The 26,051-nt window shown below is 48.0% G+C and overlaps 1 protein-coding gene across 1 annotated transcript in view; it reads right to left on the minus strand.

Annotated features, from left to right (window-relative positions):
- Window positions 1-25,824, minus strand: part of Efcab8 (EF-hand calcium binding domain 8) — a 65,278-nt gene extending 39,454 nt beyond the window's left edge. The window contains 11 exon segments of the mRNA XM_015505555.2: window positions 926-1,056; window positions 2,806-2,879; window positions 4,496-4,620; window positions 5,148-5,232; window positions 7,889-7,994; window positions 11,008-11,143; window positions 13,721-13,824; window positions 15,745-15,863; window positions 20,458-20,617; window positions 22,204-22,314; window positions 25,819-25,824. Coding sequence (XP_015361041.2) covers window positions 926-1,056; window positions 2,806-2,879; window positions 4,496-4,620; window positions 5,148-5,232; window positions 7,889-7,994; window positions 11,008-11,143; window positions 13,721-13,824; window positions 15,745-15,863; window positions 20,458-20,617; window positions 22,204-22,314; window positions 25,819-25,824 — 1,157 coding nt within the window.
- Window positions 25,825-26,051: the final 227 nt, after the last annotated feature.

A 26,051-nucleotide genomic window follows, 5' to 3' on the forward strand; every position in this document is an offset into this window, starting at 1 on the left:
ACCTTTTTTTTTTTTTTTTGTAAAGGAAAGGTGGGACTGGGGGTTTCACTCGGTGGTAGAGCACTTGTTTAGCATGCTCAAGGCCCTGAGTTTGATTCCCAGTACCATAAAAAAAACAAATTTCCTCAGGGTTAGAGGAATCTAGAATGAAAAAAATGATTGGAATCATCTCTGAACAATAAATGCTACCAGTTGTTGAACACTTTCCACGTACAGCATTATTCCCTCAAGGAATCCTTGAGATATTTATTAAGTTAAGGTAAGTGCTTTCCTTAACTCATTTTACAGATAAGCAAACTGAGGGTCACAGAGTTGAACCAATTCATATTCATATTCACTCCTTCCTTCAGGAATGGTCTTGATGGGCACAGTGGCATACACCAGTAACCCCAGCAACTTGGGAGGCTGAGATAGGAGGATTGCAAGTTTGAGCCAGCCTTAGCAACATAGTGATGCCTTCAGCAACTTAGTGAGACCGTTTAAAATTTAAAAAAAAAAAAAAAAAAAAAGGTAGTGGGGCTGCTCAGTGGCTAAGTGCCCCTGGGTTAAATCCCCAGTACAGGAATGAAGGAGGGGAGAAAGGGAGGGAAAGAAGGAGCTGTTGGCTTCTGTGCTGAGCTGTGGCTAGAAGAACCCTATCACATTCTTAGCACTGGTGTGGAGGCTGGAGCAATAACTGAAACTAGACTCCAGAGTGTGCACTCTAATTCCTGACCTATGTCAGCCCATAGGACACATACTGCCTGCGCCTAGGCATGGTGTGATCCTCAGGACACTGCCCTGCTCACGGAGATGCCACTAGCACAGAGGTGAGTCCTCTCTGGCAGGGACATCACATGGCTGATGTGAACCCACCCACCGAGGCCCACTCACTGCCCACCTCCCTCTCAGCCATGCTGCCTCGGCCTGGAAAGGTGCTCTTTACCTGGGTTTCTCAAGGTCTTTGGCTGGCAACACTGTCAGCACCAGAGAGGACTTCTCAACGGCCGAACAGGAGACCACGAGGTTCAGATCGGAAATGAACTTGACCTTCTGACACCAGTTGGGATGGAGAGCCTGGGGAAGAGAGCCGCCCTCGTGGGAGACCCTCCAGAGGACAGCTGCATTCCAGGCCCAGCCCCTGGAACATGGCCAGGGTGAGGGGCTGGAGGGGCCTGGAGATGATGGAGCCTAACGAAGTGACCATGGCTTGAACAAATTGAAGTGGCCCAAAGTCCTAGCCCAGGTCCAGTGATCAGGAAAGTGTAGCCATCCCTTGTCTCAGAAAATGCTTAAAGGCATTTCATTTGAACATTTGCTTTGTCCGTGAAAGGACCCATGAGGTTGGGCCTGTGCAAGTGTCATTCTCCCAAGGGGAGAATGGATGGAGTCATCCTCCACAGGAAGCGCCCACTGCGTGGACCTGTCCCTCTGGCCCACTGCCACCCTCTAAGTTTGTCAGACAAGTTCATGGGAGCCTGGGAGGTAAGGACAACCTGTGGCAGCCTTAACAAGAAAAGGAACACAAGTGGGCTGGCTGGCCTCTGACTTCCCCAGCTTGGGATCTGTGACCTCGACCAGAGCTTGGCCTCCCCAGCTGGAGACTTTCCTGTCTACAACAAGAATGGAGGAGAGGAAAGAATGGAGGCGGGTGGGAGAGATGGGACCATCCAACACTCATTCAGTGCCTTCTGTGTGCAAGGCACCAAGCCAGGTTTTCCAGTCTCACCAAGTGTCCGTCACAAGGAGGCACTAATCCAAGGCACTGAATGAGACCTGGGACATTAAGCAACTTGGAGGAAAAACCAAGCCCCAAAAGAGATTCCCACTGGAAGATGAAAAAGGAGATGACACAAAAACAAAATATTAAAAATAAATAAATAAATAAATAAAAAGGAGATGAGGTCGTAGGTGCCTCCTCCTACGAAAGTCACAGAGCCCACGCAGAAACAACATTCGGGAGCCTTCGACCACCCCACTCAGGCTTACCTTGAGGCTCTCATTCACTCATTTGTTCAACAGATGTGCTAGGAGCCCACTGTTGGAGGCACTAGAGATGGACCGGAGAGCACAACACACAAAGTCCCTGTCCTCAAGGAGCTGTCAATCTTGTGAGGATCACAGGGCAACAATAATGGGTGGACAATACAAAGTTGGGAGTGGAAAGTACAGGGTGAAGGGAGAAAAGACAGAGGAGGCAGCAGGTTATCCTGGGAAACAAGTAGAGGGTGGTAAACAGGAACCTAGGGGAACAGCACTGCAGTTGGAAGGGATGTCATGTGCCAAGGCCCTGTGGTAGGAAAGGGCTTGGGGGTATTTTGGGAGGGGAGAGCAAGGGAGCCTATGTCTCTGCAGCACAGTAAATGAGAAAAAAGGTAGAAAACAAGACCTAAAGCAAGTCAGGGGCCTCATGTCCTGATGCTTGTGGTAAGGACTTGAGAAGTTGTTTCAAATGTGATAGAAGCTACTGGAGTGACACGACAGTCATTCTAATGAATAATTCCTGTGACTGCCAAAAGGAGAAAAAGCTGCATAGAGAAAGGAGTGGGGAAGCCAGCTAGACACGCTGTAGGACTCCAGAAGACAGGGATGTCTGCAGGGCCAGGCCACAGCAGCAGCAGCGGGAACGCCTGGCCACGCTGGGACCCACGCATATCATGCAGATGGAACCCACGGCCTCCAACAACTGCCTTGGCTCTGGTTCTAGGGCCCGATCCCTAGAGCTAAGACTGGACCCGGGAGGTGAATCTACTTTCTGCATTTACTTTTGGGTGGTGTGTGTATTGGACGTTCACCATGGTCACTGGCCAAGAAGGTACAACTTACCCTCAGCTGGTAACTTCTGTATACAGCAGACTTCTCAGTTAAGAGTTTTGGCATGGAAACCTTGATCCAGTGATCTGATGGGGGGAAAACTGAGGTCCACACTAGCTTCCCTCTTTGCCAGCCATGCAGACTCTCAGATGATGTCTGGAGTTGACTGTCAACTCCTTGCTTCTCAAAGGTCTTTTCAGCCAAATGCGCATGGAGCCTCACTGTGACTTGAGAGGTTAGTGGGTGCCACCACTCAGGCGGCTCACAGCTGAGAGGCCAGGGCCCACATTCTCCCTCAGTGCTGCGTCCTAAACAAGCCACCTCACTACAGAGCGCCAATTTTTCTCCCCAGTGGAAACAAATGGAGATTCTAGACTCCCCTCGTCCTGAAATGTCATTCTTGGGGGATTTGCCACCAAACCCCTTGTTCAGAAAGCTCAAGTTCCAAGTAGAGGTTGCACCCATGCATCATAAAACGAGCAACTCTGACGAGCAGGTACTGCTGCAGCACAGCCCTGCCCTTGTGAACCTCCCGGCCACCAAACACCCAGGGGCAGCAGCTAATGAACCTCCAGGGAAAGCGAGCTGGACACAGACGGGTGGGCCAGGGGACACACACAGGCCACCCTCAGGGGCAATTTAAGGAAGTAGGTTGGAAACGCCTGACACTCTGGCCTTGGGTCTGATGGCAACTGCCAGGGAATGCAGAGGAAAGAGGCTGCGGGGGAAGGGGGGGGGTTAGGCCATGCATCTCACTGCTGCTCACCAGCTCCACCTTGAGGGCGGAAACAAGTGTGGTAGGAAGTCCCAAAGTCGGACGCTGCTCAAGGGGCAGGGCTGGTGTCCTGGATGGAGGGGGGTCAGGGTCCCTGTGGCTGGGACCCCTGGTGGCCTGCCTAGGCTCTTCTAAATGGATATGAAGTGGCCCAGAAACCCCAGCTCAGCCCCAGGTCCCATGGCTGCTGGGGATCTGGAACTCCTTGGCAGAGAAGTTCCAAATGGCATCCTTAAGCAGTTTAGGATGTGGCCCAGCAAATGGTTAAAAGTGTAGTCTCTGGCAGGTGCCCTGGCTTCAGACCTCAGACACCATTCAATAGCTGCGCACCGAGTGGCTCCAGCCCACCAACGCTCCTTCATTAACTCCCTCGGGGCAGTAGGTGGAGACTGAGGGAGGTGACACACAGGCACCCTGCATGCAGCTGCTCAAAAGTGGCAACCACACTCACTCACGTTCCTGCCCAGCCAGGAGTCCTCCAGGCCCACCAGAGGCCACCTCTAGGGCCCCTCCACCACACCCCCACCCACCCAAAGGCAGCTCAAGGCCAAGGAGAGCAGAAGCCACCTCACAATCATCCAAGGAAGTTCCACTACCCTGGCCTCAGAAGGCAGGAAGGACTTCCTCAGGTCATACCCAGCATGTTCCCTTCTTCCTGGGTAAGGAGTGTCCTGCAGCCCCTGGTCCTCACCTGCACAAGATCTGCCTGCAAAAGGATGGACCTCTTCTCAGCCCCTGGTCTTCTGCTGTTGCTCCCCCACCACTCCCTCTCCCATAGGCCACTCAGCCCAGTACCCACTGGTGCCTTGGCCACCTCCCCAGAGGTCCACAGCATGGAATGGGAAGAGCACCCCAGGGCCAGGGCCAGCTCAGGACCCACTTCAACCCACTCCCAACCTCTGCCCCATTCCTGTGCATCTGAGCTACCCCATTTGGAGAGTCTGGGGAGGATGTGGGGGTTGAACAGTCCGGTGGTCACACTGTCAGAGATGAAGACAATAACATTGCCCTTGGTGTCCCCATAGCAGAACACGCCTCTGTGATAGTCAGACCTAAGGAAAGATGGGGACAGAACAGGCTGTGGATCCTCCTGTCCTTCACCCACCTGCCTCCCACAGCTCCCTCCACCTCGGGATCCGGGGCAGTTCCAACCAACTTCCCCAACCTTGCCCAGTGGCCCAGATCCAGACTGATACTCAATGAGAATTTGGTATTTTGTTTCAACCAAAACAAATTAATCCCTAGTCTTCCAACTCTCGTTATCAAGCCACCCCTCCCTATAGACTATGATGTTCCCAAAGTCCTCAGCTACAGTGGGACCAGCCTCTGCCAGGGTTTGACAGCTGACTGGACAGGAGAGGGATAGGGAGAGAAGCAACGACAACTCCAAGGTCAGAGTGACCATAAAGGCCACCCCAGGGGAAAAGCAGCTTGAGGGAAAGAGGATACAGGGCCTCAAACCAGTGGAGTGAGGATCTTTCCAGGCTGTCTACAGGGAGGTGTTCTGAGACCCCAGCCCCAGCCCCTCCTGTGATATGGCACCTGCCCAGACCCTTCTCCCATCTTCTGTGGGACTCACCAGTAGTTCATGGCCAAGACACAGCAGTCCAGATCAATAAAGGTGAAGGTCCGGACACATTTATGGTCACTAATATCAAAGAACTCTGGGGAAGAGACAGAAGAGCAGGAAAAGGCACATATGGAACTGAAACCCCTTCAGTATCCCTGTGACAACCAGAGGCAGCCAATCAGAGTAAAGTCACCAAGCCAGTGCTTCCCACTGCGGCTAGATTGAATCTCCAGAGCCCACCATAGTGGCAAGGGCTTGTAGGACAGCCCGTGGGCCTCTGCACTCCATCCACATCCTGCCTGGCCACCACTCCTGCCTCTGTCCTGACTCCCGCCTGCCACCCCAGCCCTGGCCTACCAGGCTCCAGCCACACGCTCACCCCACCCCAGGCCCTCCCCACTGTTCCCTCCACCCGGAACGCTCCCGGGACTCCTTCAAGACCTACTCAAATGTCCTCTCAGAAAGGTCGTTCCCTGGACCCAGGCCTTATCGATTCCCTCATGGCACCTATCTCAACATCTAATTTGTTTGGGTCTTAGGGTCTGTCTCTCCTCTGCAGTGTGGCACCCACAGTGCCCAGCACAGCACCTAGGCTCTGAGGAATCTGCCAACAACAGCTGTGACAAGCAAATGCAGGGAAATGCTGAGCCCTGGGCTCTGCCGGCAGCGGGGTGCCTCTGCCCCTTGGCTCAGCTGGTCACTTGCTCTGTCCATCCCTGCACTGCAGGGACAGGGAGACCCACTTCCTCACCACCCTGCCACTCCCTCCTCAGGACCAGGGCCCAGCCCCACGCGTCCCACCACTGAAACCCCGGACGGGTCCGAGGCCAGGTAAGCAGACTCCACACAGGTGCACTAGGATAGAGAAGAGACGGCTTCTTGCCATCTCGCCCCTTCTTTTACCCACCTGAACCAGCCCTTCCAGACTAATTTTTTGAAAACACTATTTTCATTCTGTTCAAAACCCTTCAAAGGGGTCCTCACACCCAGCTGCTTCAAACCTCAAAACCCTTCTCAAAAAAGTCCAGCTGCTTCCAACAGATGGGGCTCCAGTTCAGCCCCCATCTAATGAGCAGCAGCCTCACTAATGGAGCTGTCTTCACCCAGATACAGCTCTCCCCCCTCCACCTCTCTAGGAGCCAGCCACCGAGGAGGCTGTGGATCCCAGGGGAGGGCAGGCCTCTGGGCCACAGAGGCTGAGGCTCATGCTGGTGAGCCTCTGGCCTTGACCGAGTGTTCCCGGGAGATGACAGCTGCTCGGTGAGGAGGGCTGTGATGACACGATCCTCTCTGAGATTCTCATGCCAGTCTCTCAGGAATGAAGGACAAGAAAGAAGACAGGGACAGCACCTGGTCCTCAGGAAACATGTATTTGCAACTGAGGCCCTCCCTGGGTCTCAGATACCTCCCCCAGACTGCCTGCGCTCACCGATGACCACTTTCTCTTATCACATAATCTAACCTCATAGTCAGGCTGATATTGGTTGAACACCTACTAGATGCCAGGAGACAGGCCGTGAGCTTCACACCTAACGACTAAGCCACTAACCATAGGCTCCATCTTACTTCTGGGTAATCTGAAACCCTGGGAGGTAAAGTACTTGCCCAAAGTGTCACACCAACAGCGGGCAGGAGCAGGGTCTGAACCCAGGCCCAGCCTCTTCCAGAGCAGCAGGGGCTCATCCTCCACCTCAGCTCTGCCCCGTGAGCTCCAGCCTCACAACTGTCTCTCCTCCCCCGATCACTTTCCAGTCTGCTGGTGCCACCTCCACCTCTGCCTCTGGGACAGCTGGACACTTCATTCACTCACTCCTCCACCCACTTAATAGCCACCAGACATCTCACAGGTGCCAGCCACGGAGACAGGGGAGTAAAAGAGCTGCAGCCCTTGACTGCAGGAAGTCAGGGAGCCTTCAGGCTGGAGGAGGAAACAGGCACCACAGAACCACACTAGGACGTGTGACTGTACCTCAAAGGGACCCTGACTGGGAGAGGGACAATCTCACACAGGCCTTTTCAACAGAGGAAACTGACTTGGAGGAGATGGTCACAAAAGACCCCTGGAGGAAGTGAAATCTGAGATGAAACCTAAAGGGAAAGTAGACGCTGTGGGGGTGGGGAGAGGTGCCAGAGGATCGCTGGAGCACAGGGACGGAGGCCGCAGCACCCATCAGAAGAGGGGAGAGAAGGTCACAGTAGCCTCAGGCTCCAGGGACAGCAACAGGTAGAGAAGACTGTGGGGCCATAGGGGTCAGGACTTCCAGGGCCTGGGGCCAAGTTAAGGATCCCATCACCAGGCTAAGAGCAGGGGAGCGAATTGAAAGCTTTCTGCAGAAAGGCATTTTGAAAGCTGCTCCGTGGGCCTTGAGAGGAAGAGCGCAAGCAAGGCTTCAGTGCCACTCAAGTGAGAGCCCAGGGTGGCCCAGGCTGCAGGTGGCTGGAGAGGGGAGAATCAGGGCTAGAGGTGGACTGGTTATAGCCTCCAGTCGATAAATTTGGATCAATTCAATATTCAGGTATTCATTAAGCATTCCCTGCCTACTGAGAGGAGTTGGGCAGTCAACAAGTGACTGGTCCCTCTCGGTCCCTCCTATGGCACCCAGCACTCAGCAGCCACTCGGCACCTGATGACCAGGCCTCTCCTCCCACCAGTGCTTCCAGAGGGCTCGCATCCATGATACGGGGTGCTCAGCTGACACAGCTGCCCAAGTGCAAGTGCAGAAAGCAGGCCTGGGGAGCCCAGGACTCACCTATCTTCAGTTCGGTAGATGAAACTGCAATGAGGTTCAGGTTGGGCAGGCACACCATGTCTGTGACCCACATCTGCTGGCTGTGGAGCTGCAGGAACTGGCTAAGCTGGCAGAGGAAGACAAGGGGAGGCTTGGGCTGGGGAACTCCCCAGCAGAGCACACCATGAGCACGGGCTGTAAACCTTCTCCTGCCACACAGGACCCTGGAGCAGGCACAGACACAGAGCCTGGTGCTACGACCAACTCCTCATGACAGGCCTTTGAATAAGCTCCCTAACATCTCTGGTCTCAGTGTCCTCGTCTATAGTTTCAATAGGTTGTTCCAAAGTCTTGAATGTACAGAGCTTGGGATCCAGGGATTTGTTTTCAAGTCAAACCCACAGTGTGTGCAAAGGCAGGGGCTGCAGCGTGCCATGAAAGCAATGGGACACTACTATGGGCCACCACCAGACACAAAGAGTGAAGGGCTGTACACCTGCCAATAAAGAAGAGTTGCCACATATATTTACCAAGTGAGAAAGCAAGATGGAGAGCAGCATTACACTGTGACACCATCTGTACATTTACAAAGAAGAGGGGCCAGGTGTGGTGTCACACCCCTGTAATCCAAGCAACTTAGGCTGAGGCAGGAGGATCTTTCAAAGCCAGCCTCAGCAACTTGGTGAGACCCTAAGACATTTAGCAGAAGTGTTATATAAAGTCTGGGGATGTAGCTCAGTGGTAAAGTGCCCCTGTATTCAATCCCTAATATATTAAAAAAAAAAATTAAATTAAAAAAGAAAAAGGGGGACACATATGTAAGTGACCCATGGAAGAGTGACCCAAAACTGGACACAGCAGATGTCTCCAGGAAGAGGAATTAGGGTTAGAGAAAAGAACCTGACTTCCCTGTGTCTGCCCCTCCCGATGTCTGAGTCTTGTTTACCATCTCAGGTGCCACCCAGTCACGGGGCTTGCTTGTTACCAAGGATGTATTCTGCCAGGTTGGGAGTAATGGATGGAATGAAGGGAGCGAAGGCATCCAGTGAGGGTCCGGGGCCTTCACTCTGAGCAGCTGTCTACTCAGACGAACTTGAGCTGGTCCTCCAAGGGGAAAGCCTTGAGCAAAGTCATGTCCCCTTCTATTTCCATGGGAAGAGAAAGCAGCCTGACAGGTGGGTGTAGAGAAGGATGAGATGAGTCAGGTAAGCCACCCCAGGAGTCTTTTTGGTGGGGAGGGTACCAGGAATTGAACCAGGGGTGCTTAACCACTGAGCCACCTCCCCACCCCTAAATATTTTATTTAGAGACACGATCTCAACTAAGTTGCTGAGGCTGGCTTAGAACACTTGATCCTCCTGCCTCAGCCTCCTGAGCCACTGGGATTACAGGTGTGCTCCACTGCGCCCAGCCCAAGGAGTCTTATTTTTAAGACTCCTTTGTTCCATGGTTAATACAATGGCTCTCAGCTAAAGAAAGCAGAATGGAGTCTGAAAAAGAAAGAAGGCCGGAGCTGGGATATAGCTCAATTAGAAGAGTGCTTGCCTCCTGTGCACAAGGCCCTGGGTTCAATCCCCCCCCAAAAAAGAAAGAAGCTATGTTTCAAAGAAGTTCCTCTAGATGGATGCCCAGAACTAGTGAGGCATTCCCACAGGGAGGACAAAGAACAGGCTGTTCCATCAGAATGGACAGAACACCCAGACCACAGCCCTACACTCTCAGACTCCCCCACATGCCTCGGACAGTGAGGACGATGACTGGAAACCCCCAAGGTCCTCTCCCATCTTGGGTGGGGTCTGACCTACACACCCCCATAAACTGGTAACCTCCAGCATCCACACTATTCAGATGGGAAACCAGGAGCCCTGGAAGTTCCAGTGACCTGCCCAAGGTCACAGTACTAGTGATGGGAGTCCAGGCCCCACCTCAGACTCCAGAGTAGGTGTTCACAGATGGCTCACCCTTGCCAAAATCTACCTGCCAAAGCAGGAAGAACCTCCAGGTCCTCCAAGCCTTACCAGGACCCCTCCTAGGGAGCCTTCCTCTGTCTTCTTCAGCCTTCCCAGGCTTTGGCCCGTAAGGGGCACTGAGGTGACTGTGTAGCAGACACCACCAGGAGCTCTGGCAGCAATGCACCCTCCCTTAACACACAGAAAAGGCAGGAGTTTGCCAGAAGCCATAGCCTCAGGGAACCTCAGGAACCTCAGCTCCATCCAGCCCTCACACCCCCAGGGATGGCTGCTGCTGCTGCTGCTGCTGCTGCTGCTGCTGCGAGCCCTGGGCAGTCCCACAGGAGGGGAGCCCTTCAGGCGGCTGGCAGCATTCTCCGCAAGCCCTCCTGCAGAGCCCTGGAGAACAGTGCTTGCCTCCTGTTCTGGAGCTTTTTGGAGTAACCTGGCGATATCAAGCCCACAGCAGCTTTTCTTGAGTGTCCTATCACTACTACTCTGGGCCAGGACCTGGCGGCAGAAAGACCGCGACAATGTTGGCTTCTATTTATTGAGCACCTGCTGTGTGCCTTGTCCTAATCAAGCACAACCCACGTACGAGGTCATTAAATCCTCTCAACAAGCCCCCTTTCACAGATGAGGACTCAGAGGCCTGGAGAGCTGTATCATACCCTGCCGGGGTTTGGAGCCGGAAGGTGGTCCATTTGGGATTCTGAGCCTGCAATTGAGCTCCAGGGTCCATGCTCACAACCAGGTGATTTCCTACCTGGTCCAGGTAATGGGTTAAAACCAGCGGGACATGGAGACAGTATGAGTGTGACAAGGCAAGGAAAGAAGGCTGAACTCTAGTGCAGGAGCCTTGCTGGACGATGATGGCATTTGCTGAGATGACTCAAAAAAAATAGCCCTGTGGGCAGGGGGAGCTGGAGTGACATGCTATTTGGACAAACTAGGTTGGAGATGTCTATTGGGCGTCACGTCACGGTGGAGTCCTCCTTAGCAGAAAAGAAGTGTGAGGCTCCCACAGGAAAGCCAGACCATGGACCCACATCCTGTGACAAGTCCAGGCTGCTTAGACAACAAATGCCAAGAACAAGCCCACACTGGGTCCAGGTCACCTTCAATGTCAGGGTGCTAAGGCGATGCTCTCCGGTAACCCTACGTGTGCTCCACATGCACCACCCCACTCACCATAAAGGAGTTAATCAGTGAGAAAGACTCAGACCAGAACTGCAGGATCCCATCTTTGGTGATAGTCAGGAAACACCCAATCTTCTTGAATCGTTGGATGAAAAACTCCACTTTCACAATCTCACACCCATGATTCCTTTGAATGGTGAGAAGCAAACAGAAACAGCTCAGAAAGGAGGGTTATCACTACTCAACTGTACCATAAATAAGCAGCCTTAAATACGTACATGAACAGACAAGGCCATGTTTCAATAAAATTTTATTTAGGAAGACAGGTGGTGGGCCACCAAGCAGTCTAGAGCAGAACCCAGGGGAGGAAGGACAAAAGCAAGCAGGAGCAGCTTCATTCACACATGCACCAAGGGACAGTGGCTGGCCCCCTGAGACATGGGCTGCCCCCTCCTCCAAGCAGATTTCTATTAGACTGACAATGGCCACAAGAGCGAGCCCCAGTGGGGGCTGGGATGTAGCCCAGCGGTACAGGGCTTGCCTAGCAAGTGCAAGGCCCTGGATTCCATCCGCAGCACCACAAAAAGAAAAAGAAAAAAAGAATAAGAGCTATGTAGGACGATGGCATGAGATGGGCTCTAAAAGTTTATCCTGAGCAATAACCAGCCAACTTCCTCACCAGTGCGCGATGGGACAAACAAGGCAGAGAGCTGAGGTCTTCTTTTCTAGCAGAAGCAGCCCACCAAGGGTAAGCAGGGTGGGGCATGTGACTGAAACCTGAGAAATAACACTTTCTAGCCACTGCTCCAGTGCTCTGGGGTGGAGAACAGAACCCAAGCATGAGGTGGGTACACCAGAGGACAGTGAGGAATTAGGGCCCTGGGCAGCCAACTCTTCATCTCCTGGCCATGCACTGAACACAGAGAGAAGTTCCAGGGATAGACCTTGCCTCACCGGATGAGACCGGCAGCCTTCCCAGCATGCTTCAGTGCTACCTTCCAGTGGCTTCTTTCCTGCGCCAAAGCTGGCTAAGCCATCTGGCTAGAAAGGATGACCACCATTTTGACTTCCTGACATAGCATCATCAAGCACTCTGACACTTCATGTGTCCAATCTTTGGACCCTGGCAAGGCAGTGATGTCACTTCATCTTACAAAGAACCAATACCTGAAGTTCTGCACTGGTTTCCAACTGAGCTAAAACTAGAACCCAAGCATCTTCCCCCTCCCCCAGAGCCCTCTCCAAGCCTTGCTGTGGACATGATCTGACTTCTGGCTTAAGTATGACCCACACCCCTATGAAACTCGGCTGCTGTTGCCATCTCAGCGGAAGAGTAGGAAAAACATGTAGCTGGACACTGTTTTCCTGCTACTCCGTCCTCAGCCCACTGCTCTGTATGAACAATGGTGAACTCTCAGCTGCCTTTCTAATCATCATCTCCAATTCTGCCACTTCTGTCAAGACCAAAAACTGTGAGAAATAGACACAAGTAAGAGCTCTGAAAAGTTAGGATGGCCCCAGGGCAATGTCATGGTTTCCTTTTAGGCTGACAGCAGCACCCCTCCCAGGACAGCAGTGGGATCAAACAGGACAGTGCACTGGGCGCACTCAGCCTGGGTGGGCTCATTTAGATGACTCAGTGTTGAGGATCAAACCCAAGGCTTCCCACATGCCAGACAAGTGCTCTACCACTGAGCCACATCCCCCTAACCCAAAGTGAGTCCATTAAAAATTACCCTTTCAGCTGGGCGCAGTGGCACAAGCCTGTAATTCCAGTCAAGGCAAGAGGATTAGAGTTCAAATCCAGCCTCTGCAAAAGTGAGAGGCTAAGCAACTCAGTGAGACCCTGTCTCTAAATAAAATACAAAATAGGGCTGGGGATGTGGCTCAGTGGTCAAATGCCCCTGAGTTCAATTCCTAGTACGGCTCCCTGCCAAAAATAAAAATAAAAAGTTACCCTCTTATAAAGACAACTAAATAATATTTGGCTATTTCCTCCCAAAAATTGGAAATGCTTTCTAGGTTTGCAGGTTAAGCAAATGAAATGGAGAAACTAAGACACAAGCTTTCTGACACTTTTTTCTCAGGACAAACAGCAGTCCAGCACAGGTATGACTACAGTGAGTAGTGTCTATGACAAAATTATGGTCATAAAACCTTTTAATGTTCATATTTATTGGCTATTCCTCAATTAAATCCCAGCCAAATTCCACCTACAAAGTCCCCCTAACAATTCTCATTTAAAGTACCTTATTAAACTCTGAGCTACTGCAGGGCAAGGATGACTTCTAGTTCTTGGTCTTCCTGTGGCCTGACCTGGGTGTACTCCTGAGGAAATACCTACCCACAGCCCCCTCCTGACCAGGACACAAGTGCAGGCCACCACAGCTTATACCACAGGAGTTGGCTCCCCGGTCTCAGCCACCTGCCTAAGACAGTTGACACAGACCCAAGGTGAGTGGAGAGGGCCAAACAGTGCAACTCTACCACTTTCTGTCTATTGGCCTGCAAGACATTTGGCCTCTCTGAGCCCCAGTTTCCTCATATGTGAAATGGGAACAAATCACCTGTCTTCATCCTAATGAACACCTACATGATTGTGAGGCAGAAAAGAACTAAAAGGCATTCAGCATCAAGTCCAGTGTCAGATCCCTGGTTGGCACCAGCAAAGAATGGCTTATGACCTTAGGAAGGGGGCTCCTTGCAGGACTGGCACCAGCGCTTATTCAGTCAAACCCCCAGGTCCAGGGAAGAGGCTCCTTACAGGGGGATGATCCTCATAGGGAGCTGGAACAGCAGGCGGTACTGGCTCTTCCTCATCAACTCCAGCCCCTGGAACTCACGCATCATGTAATCCATATATTTCTCCTGCCTCAGAAAAATCAGGAAAGGGAGGGTGGATATTAGCAGTTCAGCAGTCACCTTCGGAAACCCAAGTGGTTTCTAGTGTCTTCCTCATCCCTCCCCAGTCCCTTCCAAGGGTTTCTGGGCTGTTTCCTGAGCACTCAAGGGAAGTGGCTAAACAACAGACCTGGGTTTGAATCCTGAACATGGGAAAGCCTATTTGCAAGCATCTGTTAATTCAGCAAAGCAACCCCTCTCCTGAACTCCCTCAGCAATGCTGAGGACAGCTCTCTATTCACCCTCCACTGTAGAGATAAGGAGGAGCCCCTTATGTAAGCATGTGTGAATTGCCAAATTCATGTACCAAGTTAACAACTGGGGAGAACCCATAACTAGGGCCATTTGGGCAACTCTAGGCTCCAAATAACTTCATGAAAATATTGCCAGAGCCAAAACAAGAAACAGGAGTCACATGTGGTGGTACCCGCCAGCTACGCAGGAGGTAAAGACGGGAAGATTGCTCGAGCCTATAGATTAAACACCAGCCTGGACAACAACAGCAAGACCAAGACCTCATATCAACAAAAAATAGAAAAAGAGAAAGGTGTTAAGAAGGATTGTTGTGTAGCCAAGCACAGTGGCCCATGCCTATAATCCCAGCAGCTCAGGAGGCTCATGCAGGAAGATTGCAAGTTCAAAGCCAGACTCAGCAAAAACAAGGCGCTAAGCAACTCAGTGAGACCCTGTCTCTAAAAAAAATACAAAATAGAGCTGAGGGTATGGCTCAGTGATCAAGTGCCCCTGAGTTCAATCCCTGGTACCCCCCCCCCACAAAAAAAAAAAGAAAAAGAAAAAGAAGGATCATTGTGTAGATGGTGGAGAATGCTAGAACCATTTACTAAAGAATGTTTAGAGAAATAAAAGCAAAAAACTTTCAAAAATAAAACCTGCAATATATACTTAAACTAAGGGGGTAGGAGGGATGCCATGGTAGTTCATAAATGGACCTTAAAGAAGTTCCCTGGGTTTGAATATTGCCTCAACTATTAGATAGCTCTGCAACCCTGGGCAAGTTCCTAACCTCTATGCTTCAGTTTCCCACTTCTACCTCATAGAATTCTTGTGAGGTTTAAGTAAACCTTAAAGTGTGAGGTCTCACACTTTATTAAGTGCTCTGCACGGTGCCCTATGTCATCTTTACTACATCCACATGTCATACTATGTTTGTACTTTGCTATATGTTTATATGCCATATGTGCTCATTATAGAACATTCAAATACAGAAAAAACAAAACCACTATTACTGCTATCCTATAAAACCCCGATATTTTTGGATTTAACAGCCACAGGTTCGTCTTCTGAGTGACTATAAAGAGCCATGAGATGGTCATAATACTGGCTTGGATTCCCCAAACTGCATAAGAGGCTGGTGTGCAGGATAGCCACATGTCAGAGATACCCCACAAGAAGGTCTCACACAAGGACCATGGATACTTGTCACACACACTCTCCCATATCCCACTGCAGAATGAATTGCAATGAGCCCTGCTGACAGAAGTCTCGAGAAGGACTCCTAAGAGACATCAAGTTTCCTCCCTGGGCATGGTGGCACACACCTGTAATCCCAGCAACTAGGGAGATTAAGGCAGGAGGATCACAAGTTCAAAGCTGGCCTCAGCAACTTAGCAAGTCCCTATCTCAAAATAAAAAATAAACAGAGCTGGGGATGTGGCTCAGTGGTCAAGCATTCCAGGTACCAGAGAGAGAGAGAGATACCAAGGTTCCTCTACCTGGCAAGCACGCCAGCTAGTGCCAGAATCCAAAGGGAGATTTTCTGATGCTGTGACTGCCTCCCATCTTCATACCTCCATTTGCTCCACCTGTTTAGGACTGTATCCTCCAGCCTCCCCGAGATATCTGAAGCAACAAGGATACCCTCCTCACCCAGGTGATGAAGCCATTACAATTTGAGTCCACCTTCAAAAACAAGGTCTCCAGCATCTCATCTGACACATTCTGCAGAACCTTCTTCATGGTCTTAATGAAAACTCCCAGATCCAGGACTTAAAGAGAGAAGAAAACATTATTCACTCAATCACAAGTCACAGAGGGCCATGGTGGCCATAGGTGCTAAGGGGACACAAGGAGAGGATATCTACTGGGTGCCTACAGTTCAAGGCACTCTCTGCTCCCTCCCCCACGACAATCAGCTGGATCACTGGAGGGGAAACGGAAAGAAGCCTTAGGCAGCTGCCTTCTCCTCAGCCCCGCACGGAGTCGCTTGCTTGGCCCCATCTACCCTTCCTTTACCTCCCCAGCAGAGGCCCAATTGATTTCTGAGGTTTCCATCATCACTTGGTTATCTTTTGTATCTTTTTTTAATCTTAGGTACTGGAGATTGAATGCAGGGCACTCTACCACCGAACTACATCCCTTGCTGTTTTTAGGTTTTATTTGGAAACAGAGTCTCATTCAATTGTCTAGGCAGTCCTTGAACTTGGAACCCTCCTGACTTAGCCTTCAGAGTCAATGGAATTACAAGCATGCACCATGGCACCAGCTCTTTGAAAGCTTTTTAAGAGAGAAAAATGATCATATTTTCCCTTACTTTAAAACATCAATGAAAGGAGAATTTTCCTTTCCCTCAATTAATACCACAGCCAGCCTTTAAAAACAAGGAAGCTCTTTTTAGACTGATATGAAAATATCTCGGGCTGGGGATGTGGCTCAAGCAGTAGCATGCTCGCCTGGCATGCCTGGGGCGCTGGGTTCGATCCTCAGCACCACATAAAAATAAAATAAAGATGTTATGTCCACCGAAAAATCTAAAAAATAAATATTAAAAAATATATCTCTAATACATATTAAGTAAAATAAAAACTTAAAAACCAAGGTGGAAAACTTGTGAAAAATTAATTTTAAAAAATATCAAGGAGGGGCTGGGGATACAGCTTGGTGGCAGAGAACTTGCCTCACAGGCATGGAGGTGCACACTTGTAATCCCAACCTCGTAGGAGGCTGAGGCAGGAAGATCTCAAATTCAAGACCAGTCTCAGCAACTTAGCAAGGTCCTAAGCAACTTAGTGAGACTCTGTCTCAAAAAATAAAAAGAGTTGGGGTGTGGCTCAACAGGAGAGCATTCCTGGGTTCAACCCCCAGTATCAAAGCAGGGGAAAAAAGTAAATAGAACAGTGTGGGTCACAAGCTGTTACGGCATAGAACTCGCCATCTTGCTTCTAAAGGTCACAGGAAAAGCAGTAACCGCCTGCAGCAACACACCTGGGCAGCATGGATGGGGGAGAAAGACTTTCTCCACATACTAAAAGGTATCCTGGAAAAAGTACTTTCTGCATTTGAACTGTGTGAACACACTGTGTATTCAAAAGTAACCCGTACATGACAGGAACCATGGCTAAAGTAAAAAATGTTAGGTCCTCCATGATTCAGTGGTGGTAAAACCAAGGGAAAGTCTGAATAGACCTTCGCACTTCACTTGACTCCAGTTTCTTGCTTTTAGTGGACGTCATACAGCTGAGAAATGTAATTAGTCTGTCATTAGCTCTGTTTAGGTAGCACCTCTGACATGTGGGTTATGATAACGATGGTTGCCTGGGTTGTTTTTCAGGAACCTGAAGGCCACTTTTGTTGAAACCACCAACTCCTCCCATGGGTGACCTTTTGACATGAGGCCCAAAACCCCACCCTCAGATTGTGCTGACACAACCACTTTCTGAACATGTGGCCCACAGAAAGCCACACAATTTGACTACACATGCTCAGGCCACTACTTCACCTCCAGTCACCTTTCTCCATGTCTTAAATCTCCCTGTTTCTTTATCCCATCAATGTCCCCAAATCCTCTCCTGGGGGAGGTAGATTTGAGACTTGGGGTCTCCCACCTCCACACTTGGCTGCATCTTAAATACTTTCTCTTTTACAAAACTTGTTGTTTCAGTGATTGACATACTATGGGGCAGGAAAAAATGGGCCTAGCTAGGTAACACTGGCACCTCCTGGCTGCAAACATCAACACTGGAAAACCCCAGCTGGAGCCATCTCATCTTCAGGTCAGACATGAAGTGCCTCTTGGAGGCATCACTTCGTCATATTTCCTGCCCACATCAGAGAATAGTTGTAAAGCTCAAAAGAAATGAATTGGGCCAGGAGCAGTGCACATGCCTGTAATTGATTTTATGGGTATTTATTTATTTGTGCTATTATAAAGTCAAAAAAGTCTTGCCTCAAATACGTGAGGCACCTGTGCCATATTCTCTAGCCAAGAGAATATGGTACAGATGACAGGACATGCAAGACTAAATGCATATGGTCACATAACAGTGCACATGGCTCCTGTTGCTCAGGAAGCTGAGGCAGGAGGACTACTGGTCAAAGCCAGCCTCAGCAACTTAGCAATGCCCTAAGCAACTTAGTGAGAACCTGTCTCAAAATAAAATATAAAAAAAGGCTGGGGTTGTGGCTTAGTGGTTAAGTGCCCCTGGATTCAATCCCTGGTAACAACAACAAAAAAAAAAGATAAAGAAAGAAATGGGAGGGGCTGGGGTTGTGGCTCAGTGGTAGTGTGCTTGTCTAACCTGCATGACGCACTGGGTTCGATTCTCAGCACCACATACAAATAAATAAAATAATGGTCCACCTAAACTAAAAAAAATATTAAAGAAAGAAAAAAAAATGAAGTAGGAAAGTAGATGGGGCCCTGTCTCTAGTGGCTATAAAGAAAGATGCCTTAATGAATTTCTGTTATTAGACTTTTAGGAGTATTGTCCCAAGGGGGAGAATTCAAGTTCTAAAGAAAGAAAAAGTCTGATGTGCAAAGAGTATCCTCAAAACATTATTTACACTTGATAAAATCTAAATATGCAAAAATACGGGAATGGCTTAGTCAACCAGGGAACACTTAGATCTATTAATGATAGTTTAGAAGACTACATAGGAATAAGGAAAAATCCTTAAGATATTAAGTGAAAAAGGGTCTGAAATTACATATACACAGTATCTGACTTGCAATTTTTTTGACTTTATTTTTTTTCTTTTTTAAAATATCTTTATTATATTTACTTATTTTTTATGTGGTGCTGAGGATTGAACCCAGTGCCTCACGTATGTGAGGCAAGAATATTTTGACTTTATAATAGCACAAATAAATAAACACCCATAAAATCATTGTTGTTTTTAATGGTTTTTATTTTTATTTTTTTCAGGGGGAAGGGATGATGGGGATTAAACCCAGGGGTGCTATATCACCGAGTTATATCCCTAGTGTTTTTTTATTTTTTGCTTTTTTGAGACAGAATCTCAAATTACCCAGGCTGGCCTTGAACTTTCGATCCTCCCGCCTCAGCTTACTGAGTCCCTAGGAGTACAGGAGTGCACTATTTTTATAGTATTCAGTAGATTTTTAACACCTTATTATAAAACAGGGTTTGTGTTGGATGATTTTGCCCAACTAGGAGCTGAGCACATTTAAGCTAGGTTAGATTAATCTGTGGTGTTTAGTAGGTTAGGGGTACTAAATGCATTTCAGCTTGTGATATTTTCAGTTTGCCAGAACATACCCTATTTTAAGTCGAGGAGTATCTATTGTATGGAAGGATTCAGATACATGAAAACAAAATGCCATCTGTGCTAGGGAGGAAGCCCCCAGTATATCTGCTTCCTAGCTCAGGCCCTCCTGTGGTTCCCTCCTGCTAAGTAGGGTAGGACTTGTTACCTGCTTCTAGCCAAGAGAATATGGCACAGGTGACAGGATATGCAAGACTATATGCATATGGCCACATAACTGTTCTATGAGATTGCAACACAGTTCTGCTGGAGTGGTTCTCTCCCTGGTTGACTTGAGCCTTTTGAGAAGCCATGTTGGTGACTCCTACATGGCCAGAAACTGTGGGCAGTGTTGGGAGCTGAGGGCAGTCTCCCATCAACAGCCAGCAAGAAATGGATACCCTCGGTACTACTGCTACAAGGAATTAAATTCTGGGAGTGAGCTTAGAAATGGATCCTTTACCAGTCAAGCCCCAGATGCACTACAGTCCCAGCTGACAACTGATTTATGGCAGAAGAGCTATGACCATGGTCATGCTAACGACCCACCAGAACTGAGAGATAATAAATGTATAATAAGCAATTAAAATTGTGGGGCTACTGTTTCACAGCAATAGATAGTACAACATACATGAAACTAGAAAAAAATACAACAAAATATGCTAATAGCAGTTTGCTTCTGCGTGTTTGGACTAGAGATATATTTTAATAGATCCCAGGTAACCTTCAATATGCTTTCACTGCTTAAACAATGTTTAAAAGGGTTTTTTGTTGTTGTTGTTTTAGTATCAGGATTGAACCCAGGAGCGCTTAACCACTGAACCACATCCCCAGCACTTTTTTTTATTTTGAGACAGGCCCTCACTAAGTAGCTTAGGACCTTGCTAAGTTGCTGAAGCTGGCTTGGAACTTGCAATCCTCCTGCCTCAGCTTCCCGATTTGCTGGGATTACAGGCATGTGCCACCATGCCTGGATGATAAAAAGTTTTAAATGAGATGCTGTACCCAAAAGTGTTTGTCAGGTCTGAGCCCTCAACACATCCCAGACATGGGGTCCTATTCAGAAATCAAAAAGACTGAAACTGCAGTATGCTTTACCTCCATTTGAATCAATGTTCTCCGCAAACATTCTCTCTAACTTGGCCAGGTGTAGCTCAGAAAACAGCGGAGTCCTATGTTCAGGCATCTGGCCACATGTGATGGATGATATCTTGGGTGTGGGAGCCTCCTTGTCCTGGAATTCACCTGGGCTAGATGGCTGGAACAAATATGACTACAAAAATAAGGGTCTGAGAGAGTTAATCTTTGAGACAAGCATTTTTCAGTACATTTCTCTTACTTAAAGAGAAAATCTTTGGGGAAGAACAAGTAGTGTAAGACTACTACAACTAATGGAAACAAATAAGTCGTGCCCACTTTGAGGCCTAGAAAGATCAGGAAAAAATCTAGACTAGACTGTAAGGTCAGGGATATGGCTCAGTAGTAGAAGTATCCAGCGTGTGTGAGGCCCTGAGTTTGGTCCTCAGCACAAAGAAAGAAGGAAGGAAGGAAGGAAGGAAAGAAAGAAAGAAAGAAAAAAAAAATGAAAGAAAAAGAAAAATATGGACTGTGGTTCTTAGAGGAATTAACCTTGTTCCCCCCTTCTCCAGATGCCACAGCTGAGGTTCAGGGAAGACACAAGGGCTTCGGCTCCAGTGATAAAGCAAGCGTGCTCATCCTCCTGTGGATGCTCACTCCCATGATCCACGCGCTCACTGCGTGCCTGGCACTGTGGGCACAGCGAGCGAGGAGGCCCTGCGAGGAAGCCCTGCCTCTACGTAGCCCAAGAGATGGAGTCAGTGTTCTCACCACCTACCCAGGCCCCTAGTAGAAATTCAGCACTACACCACCTTAAGCGTTTCCCTCTTCTCCCTTATTATTATTATTGGTCTTTTTTTGGGGGGAGGGGGTGTCACTGGAGATTGAACCCAGAGGTGCCTTACTACTGAGCTATATACCCCCAGTGCTTTTTTTTTCTTTAAAGATAGGCTGGCCTCAAACTTGCAATCCTCCTGCATCAGTCTCCCAGGTGGCTAGGATTATAGGCATACAGTAGTGCACCCAGCTTCTAATCTACCTTTCTAATTTCCAAGAACAAACCATATTCCAGGCACACCAACTGCTCTCCCACCCCTGTATGACAAGTGTTCCTCTTATATGCACTCTGTCCCCATGCAGAGTTTACCCCACCTCTCCCTGGGTGAACTTCTACCCATCTGCAGAGGCTGGCTCAAATGGCACCTCCTTCAAAGAGCTTTTCCGATGAAAAGTACCACTGCCACCTCCACATTTCCAGGTGCTCTGCCTATTCCTGCCATGCTTGGCAGGCATCTAGCTACACAAGTAGACAGCAAGATGTCAGGAAAACATCATGGCTGTGGCTCAGAGCTTCGGGTTAGAATTCTGCCTGGCTCCCCCATTTACAAGTTATTTTATCTTGGGATTCTCGCATCCCTTCCCCAAGCCACAGATTTTGAAAGCAAGGGCACATTAATTTTCCTTAATTTATACTAATTATCTTATTACCCAGCCCCAAGCACTTACTACTCCATACTTACCTATCTTGAGAATAATCAGTGTAGCCCATCTCACCCTTATCACCACTTAGTTGTAGGACAAAATCAAGTATGGGCCATGGATGATCTGTGAATTCGGGTGCTGTTTACAGTGCACTACCTACCTGGCCTGTGAACACCTGAGTCTGCAACACCTAGTGCAGAAGCAATGGATTCCTGTGCTCACTGTGAGTTCAGGGTGGATCCAGAACACCCCCGCACTGTACGTTCACTCTGGTGGTCTGCTTACCTTTTGAGGTTGAGGGCTTTCTTCGAAGTTCTCAGAAGACTGTGATGTTAACCTAAGACAAGGAATCACAGTCACTTTAACTCCAGTTTTGAAGGACCATGTGTGGCTGACCTAGCCAGGCCGCAGGAGAGAGGAAAAGACACGATCAAGGGGGGCAGGTGGCTGCCCATTACCCATGGATACTCCTAGCAAGCATTTGAAGAACATCCCTTTTTTCAGAGTCTTCTCTAGCACAGAACTGCCCCCAAGTTGACAACTAAGCTTTCCTTTCCCTAATGGAATGGAGTGGTCCTACTTCTGAATTTACGGGGCTTCTCAAGTTACTTTACTTCTGACTTAAAGCCAGAGGCTTCCTAAAGGTTGGGGGGCAGGTATCAATCTTCCTACAGAAGAAATTTAGGGAACCATATGGTAGTTCAAAAATAATTCAAAGGCTGGGGATGTGGCTCAAGCGGTAGCGTGCTCGCCTGGCATGGGCGCGGCGCGGGGCTCGATCCTCAGCACCACATACAAACAAAGATATTGTGTCTGCCGAAAACTAAATATTAAATTCTCTCTAAAAAATAATAACAAATAATAATAATTCACAGGAAAACAGGTCCAGAGGCAGGTCCACTTCTAAAGGTCAAAGACATGCACCAGAGGTGGGGCAAAACTAGCCCTGAACTTCCAGAACCCTCCCAGCCTGCCTTCCATGCCCGTGCAGGCAGGATTTCTCAGGGATGGGGCAGAGCTTAAGGAACTCTGTTTTTTGGTAATCAGGGATTGAACTCAGGAGTATTCAACCACTGAGCCACATACCCAGCCCTTTTTGTATTTTATTTAGAGACAGGGTCTGAGTTGCCTAGCGCCTCCCTTTTGCTGAGGCTGACTGAATTCGTGATCCTCCTGCCTCAGCCTCCCAAGCTGCTGGGATTATAGGTGTGTGTCACCACACCCAGGTTGAAACTCTTTTTTTCCTTTTTTTAAGTTTTTGATGAACCTTTATTTTATTTATTTATATGAGGTGCTGAGAATCAAACTTAGTGCCTCACACATACTAGGCAAGCGTTCTACCACTGAGCCACAACCCCAGCCCATGGGAACTCGCTTTTTAGCAGCATGAGGATCAGGCAAGAGCTGCATTCCCTGTAGCTCTGCTCTAAGAATGTAAAGGGCATATTCCTATTGGGCCCATACTTTGTTACGATCCTTAGAAACCAATCTAGTTCATCAGCAAGTCCCCCCAAGCAAGAGTGGAAGGGCCACTCTAGGGTGGCAGGGAAAGGCAAGCCAGGGTAAAACAGGGAAAGGCAAACCAGGAAAGGCAAGCCTGGCATGCACAGGGGATTGGCCAACTGAAATACCTGGCTTGAACAAGGACTGGGAGGAGGTGCGAAGGAGGGAGCAACAGTGGGAGAGGAGAGTGGAAAAAAGAAATTGTAAGCAAAATGCAAAATCTTAAATATCTTCCCAGGGAGACTGAATGAAATAAAGGGAAATTATGAAAATTCTCAGCACAGGATAGAGAGCAAGAGGAGGAGGAGGAAAACGACAGAGGATCCATCATGAGCATCCTTTCCTAATGGTGTCTTGAATACAGTTCAGATGTAAAGACCAAAGGAGAGAAAGCAGCTGCAGGGAAAAGAGGCTTCCAAGTAAAGAACCAGAATAACTGAGGGAAGTGAATCCTTTCCAGGGGAACAGAGAGTGAAAGTGGTCTTGTGTACATGACAAGAGGCTGTCCAGATAGACATGAAACACGAACACCTGGGAATCTGGGATCTAACATTTAAGGGGAAGTTACCTTGAGGGGAAAGGAGAAAACAAAAAACACAAGAGGGTGGGTCGCTTCAGTAAGCCAAATCTGGGTGAAGGGGGATTCTTTACACAATTCTACAACTATTTTAAATATAATTATTTCAAAACTGTAAGAGAAATATATCTTCAACCAAGAGAGAACAGCTTTGTGTATGTTCACAGACCAAGGCAAAGAACCTTTAAAAAAAGCCACTGGCAACAGAGACCATTCAAAAGAAAAGGACAAGGGGCGGAGGTGTCGACAGTCCAGTAGTGCTTGCCTGGCATGCATGAGCCCTGGGCTCAATCCCCAGCACCACCAAAAAAAAAAAAAAAAGGAAAGAAAAAAAAAGAAAGAAAACTTCAGGTTTGGGTGTCCCAAATATTCGAGAAAAAAGCAATGAGGCCCAGTAGTTGCTTTAATTAAAAAAAAAAAAAAAAAAGTGCTTCTTAAAGCTTGGGAATATTAAGTCAGCCACAAATCCTTAGGACTTTTAGTCCTAATGTTTATTTCATTCCACATTAAATTTCAAATCAGGTTTTAGAACTGATAAAAGGGGAGGGGCAAATTGAGTGAGCCTGTAACTACCTGCAAAAACACACGGCTTGCCAGCTGGCATGGAGGCACATGCCTGTAGGCTGAGGCAGGACGATCACAATCTCAAGGCCAGCCTAAGCAATCAGAAAGACCTTTGTCAAAAAAGAAAATTATTGGGGCTGGGGATGTGGCTCAAGCGGTAGCGCGCTCGCCTGGTATGCGTGCGGCCCGGGTTCGATCCTCAGCACCACATACACACAAAGATGTTGTGTCCGCCGAAAATTAAACAATAAAAATAAATAATAAAATTTAAAAAAAAAAGAAAATTATTAAAAAATTTTTAAAAATTTTTTTTAAAAAGCACATAAGCTTATTCCATTCTCCTAGGCAAGATTTAAAACTTCAAAGTAAAAACAGCAATCATGTATAATTTTATATGTCTAACTCTACATTACTTTGTAGAAAAACATAAAATACAAAAAAAGAGACTATCAGGTTAGAAAATCCTAAAATGCTAGACAGCCTTGAGGTTATGTTGGATCTTAAAATCACCAGACCTACTTCTGAATGTGTAAACGGGTCCCATATGAGAAACAAACAATAGAGAAGCAAGCACAAATAGAAAGAAATTTGAAAATCATTCAAATTTAGATGGGATAAATCATGACAGGCCTTTGGTAAAACTCATTTAGATTCTTGCACTAAATGATGATTTGGGGACAGATCTTACTAGAGGGCTCTCCCTGAAGCTTGTAACCTATGGGAAATGGCCAAAGGCATGTTATTTCTATTTGCTATTTCTCCTGTCAAAGCTTCTTCCTACAGAGTTAAAACCTAAGTACTTTAATTAAAATACAGAAATTATACACTTATGGTTTCACCATTAAAACTTTTCCAAAAATTCCACATGTAAGACATATGCAACAGATGCTAAGAAACATTGTGCTTTTCTTTGAATCAAAAATGTCCGCTAGGTTTGGTGGCACACATCTGTAATCCCAGCTACTCGGGAGGTTGAGGCATGAGTATCCCAAGTTCAAGGCCAACCTTGGTAACTTAGAAAGACCCTGCCTTAAAATAAAAATAAAATAAAAAGGGTTGGGGGTATATCTCAGTGATAAAGCACCCCTGGGTTCAATCCCCAGTATGGGAGTGTGGGGGAGGATGTCCTTCATCTGACAAAAATTAGCCTCTAAAGATAATATCTGCTAGAAAGTGTTCATTCTCCCACTCTTTCTTGTTCCAGCCTCCTCTTGGCTTTTATACATTTAAACTTTATAAACCAAACAAAAGCTCACCTCCATGAGCTAATGAAAAGTCATCATCTGCAGATCCAGGAGGCAGAGTCTAAGGAAGACACTGGCCTCAATTTCTGGCCTTCCCACAACACTGTCATCTTCATTTATTTTGGTAAAGGTCAAAGGGGGGCTCAAGCCATAGACCCTATTTATATGTAGTCCGCCTACTTGTATGTGTGACCTTAAACTTAATTTCAATACTCTATATTTCAATTTGTGAATCATCCATAAGG

This window comes from Marmota marmota, unplaced genomic scaffold, assembly GCF_001458135.2.
Source record: "Marmota marmota marmota unplaced genomic scaffold, marMar, whole genome shotgun sequence".
Taxonomy (NCBI): domain Eukaryota; kingdom Metazoa; phylum Chordata; class Mammalia; order Rodentia; family Sciuridae; genus Marmota; species Marmota marmota.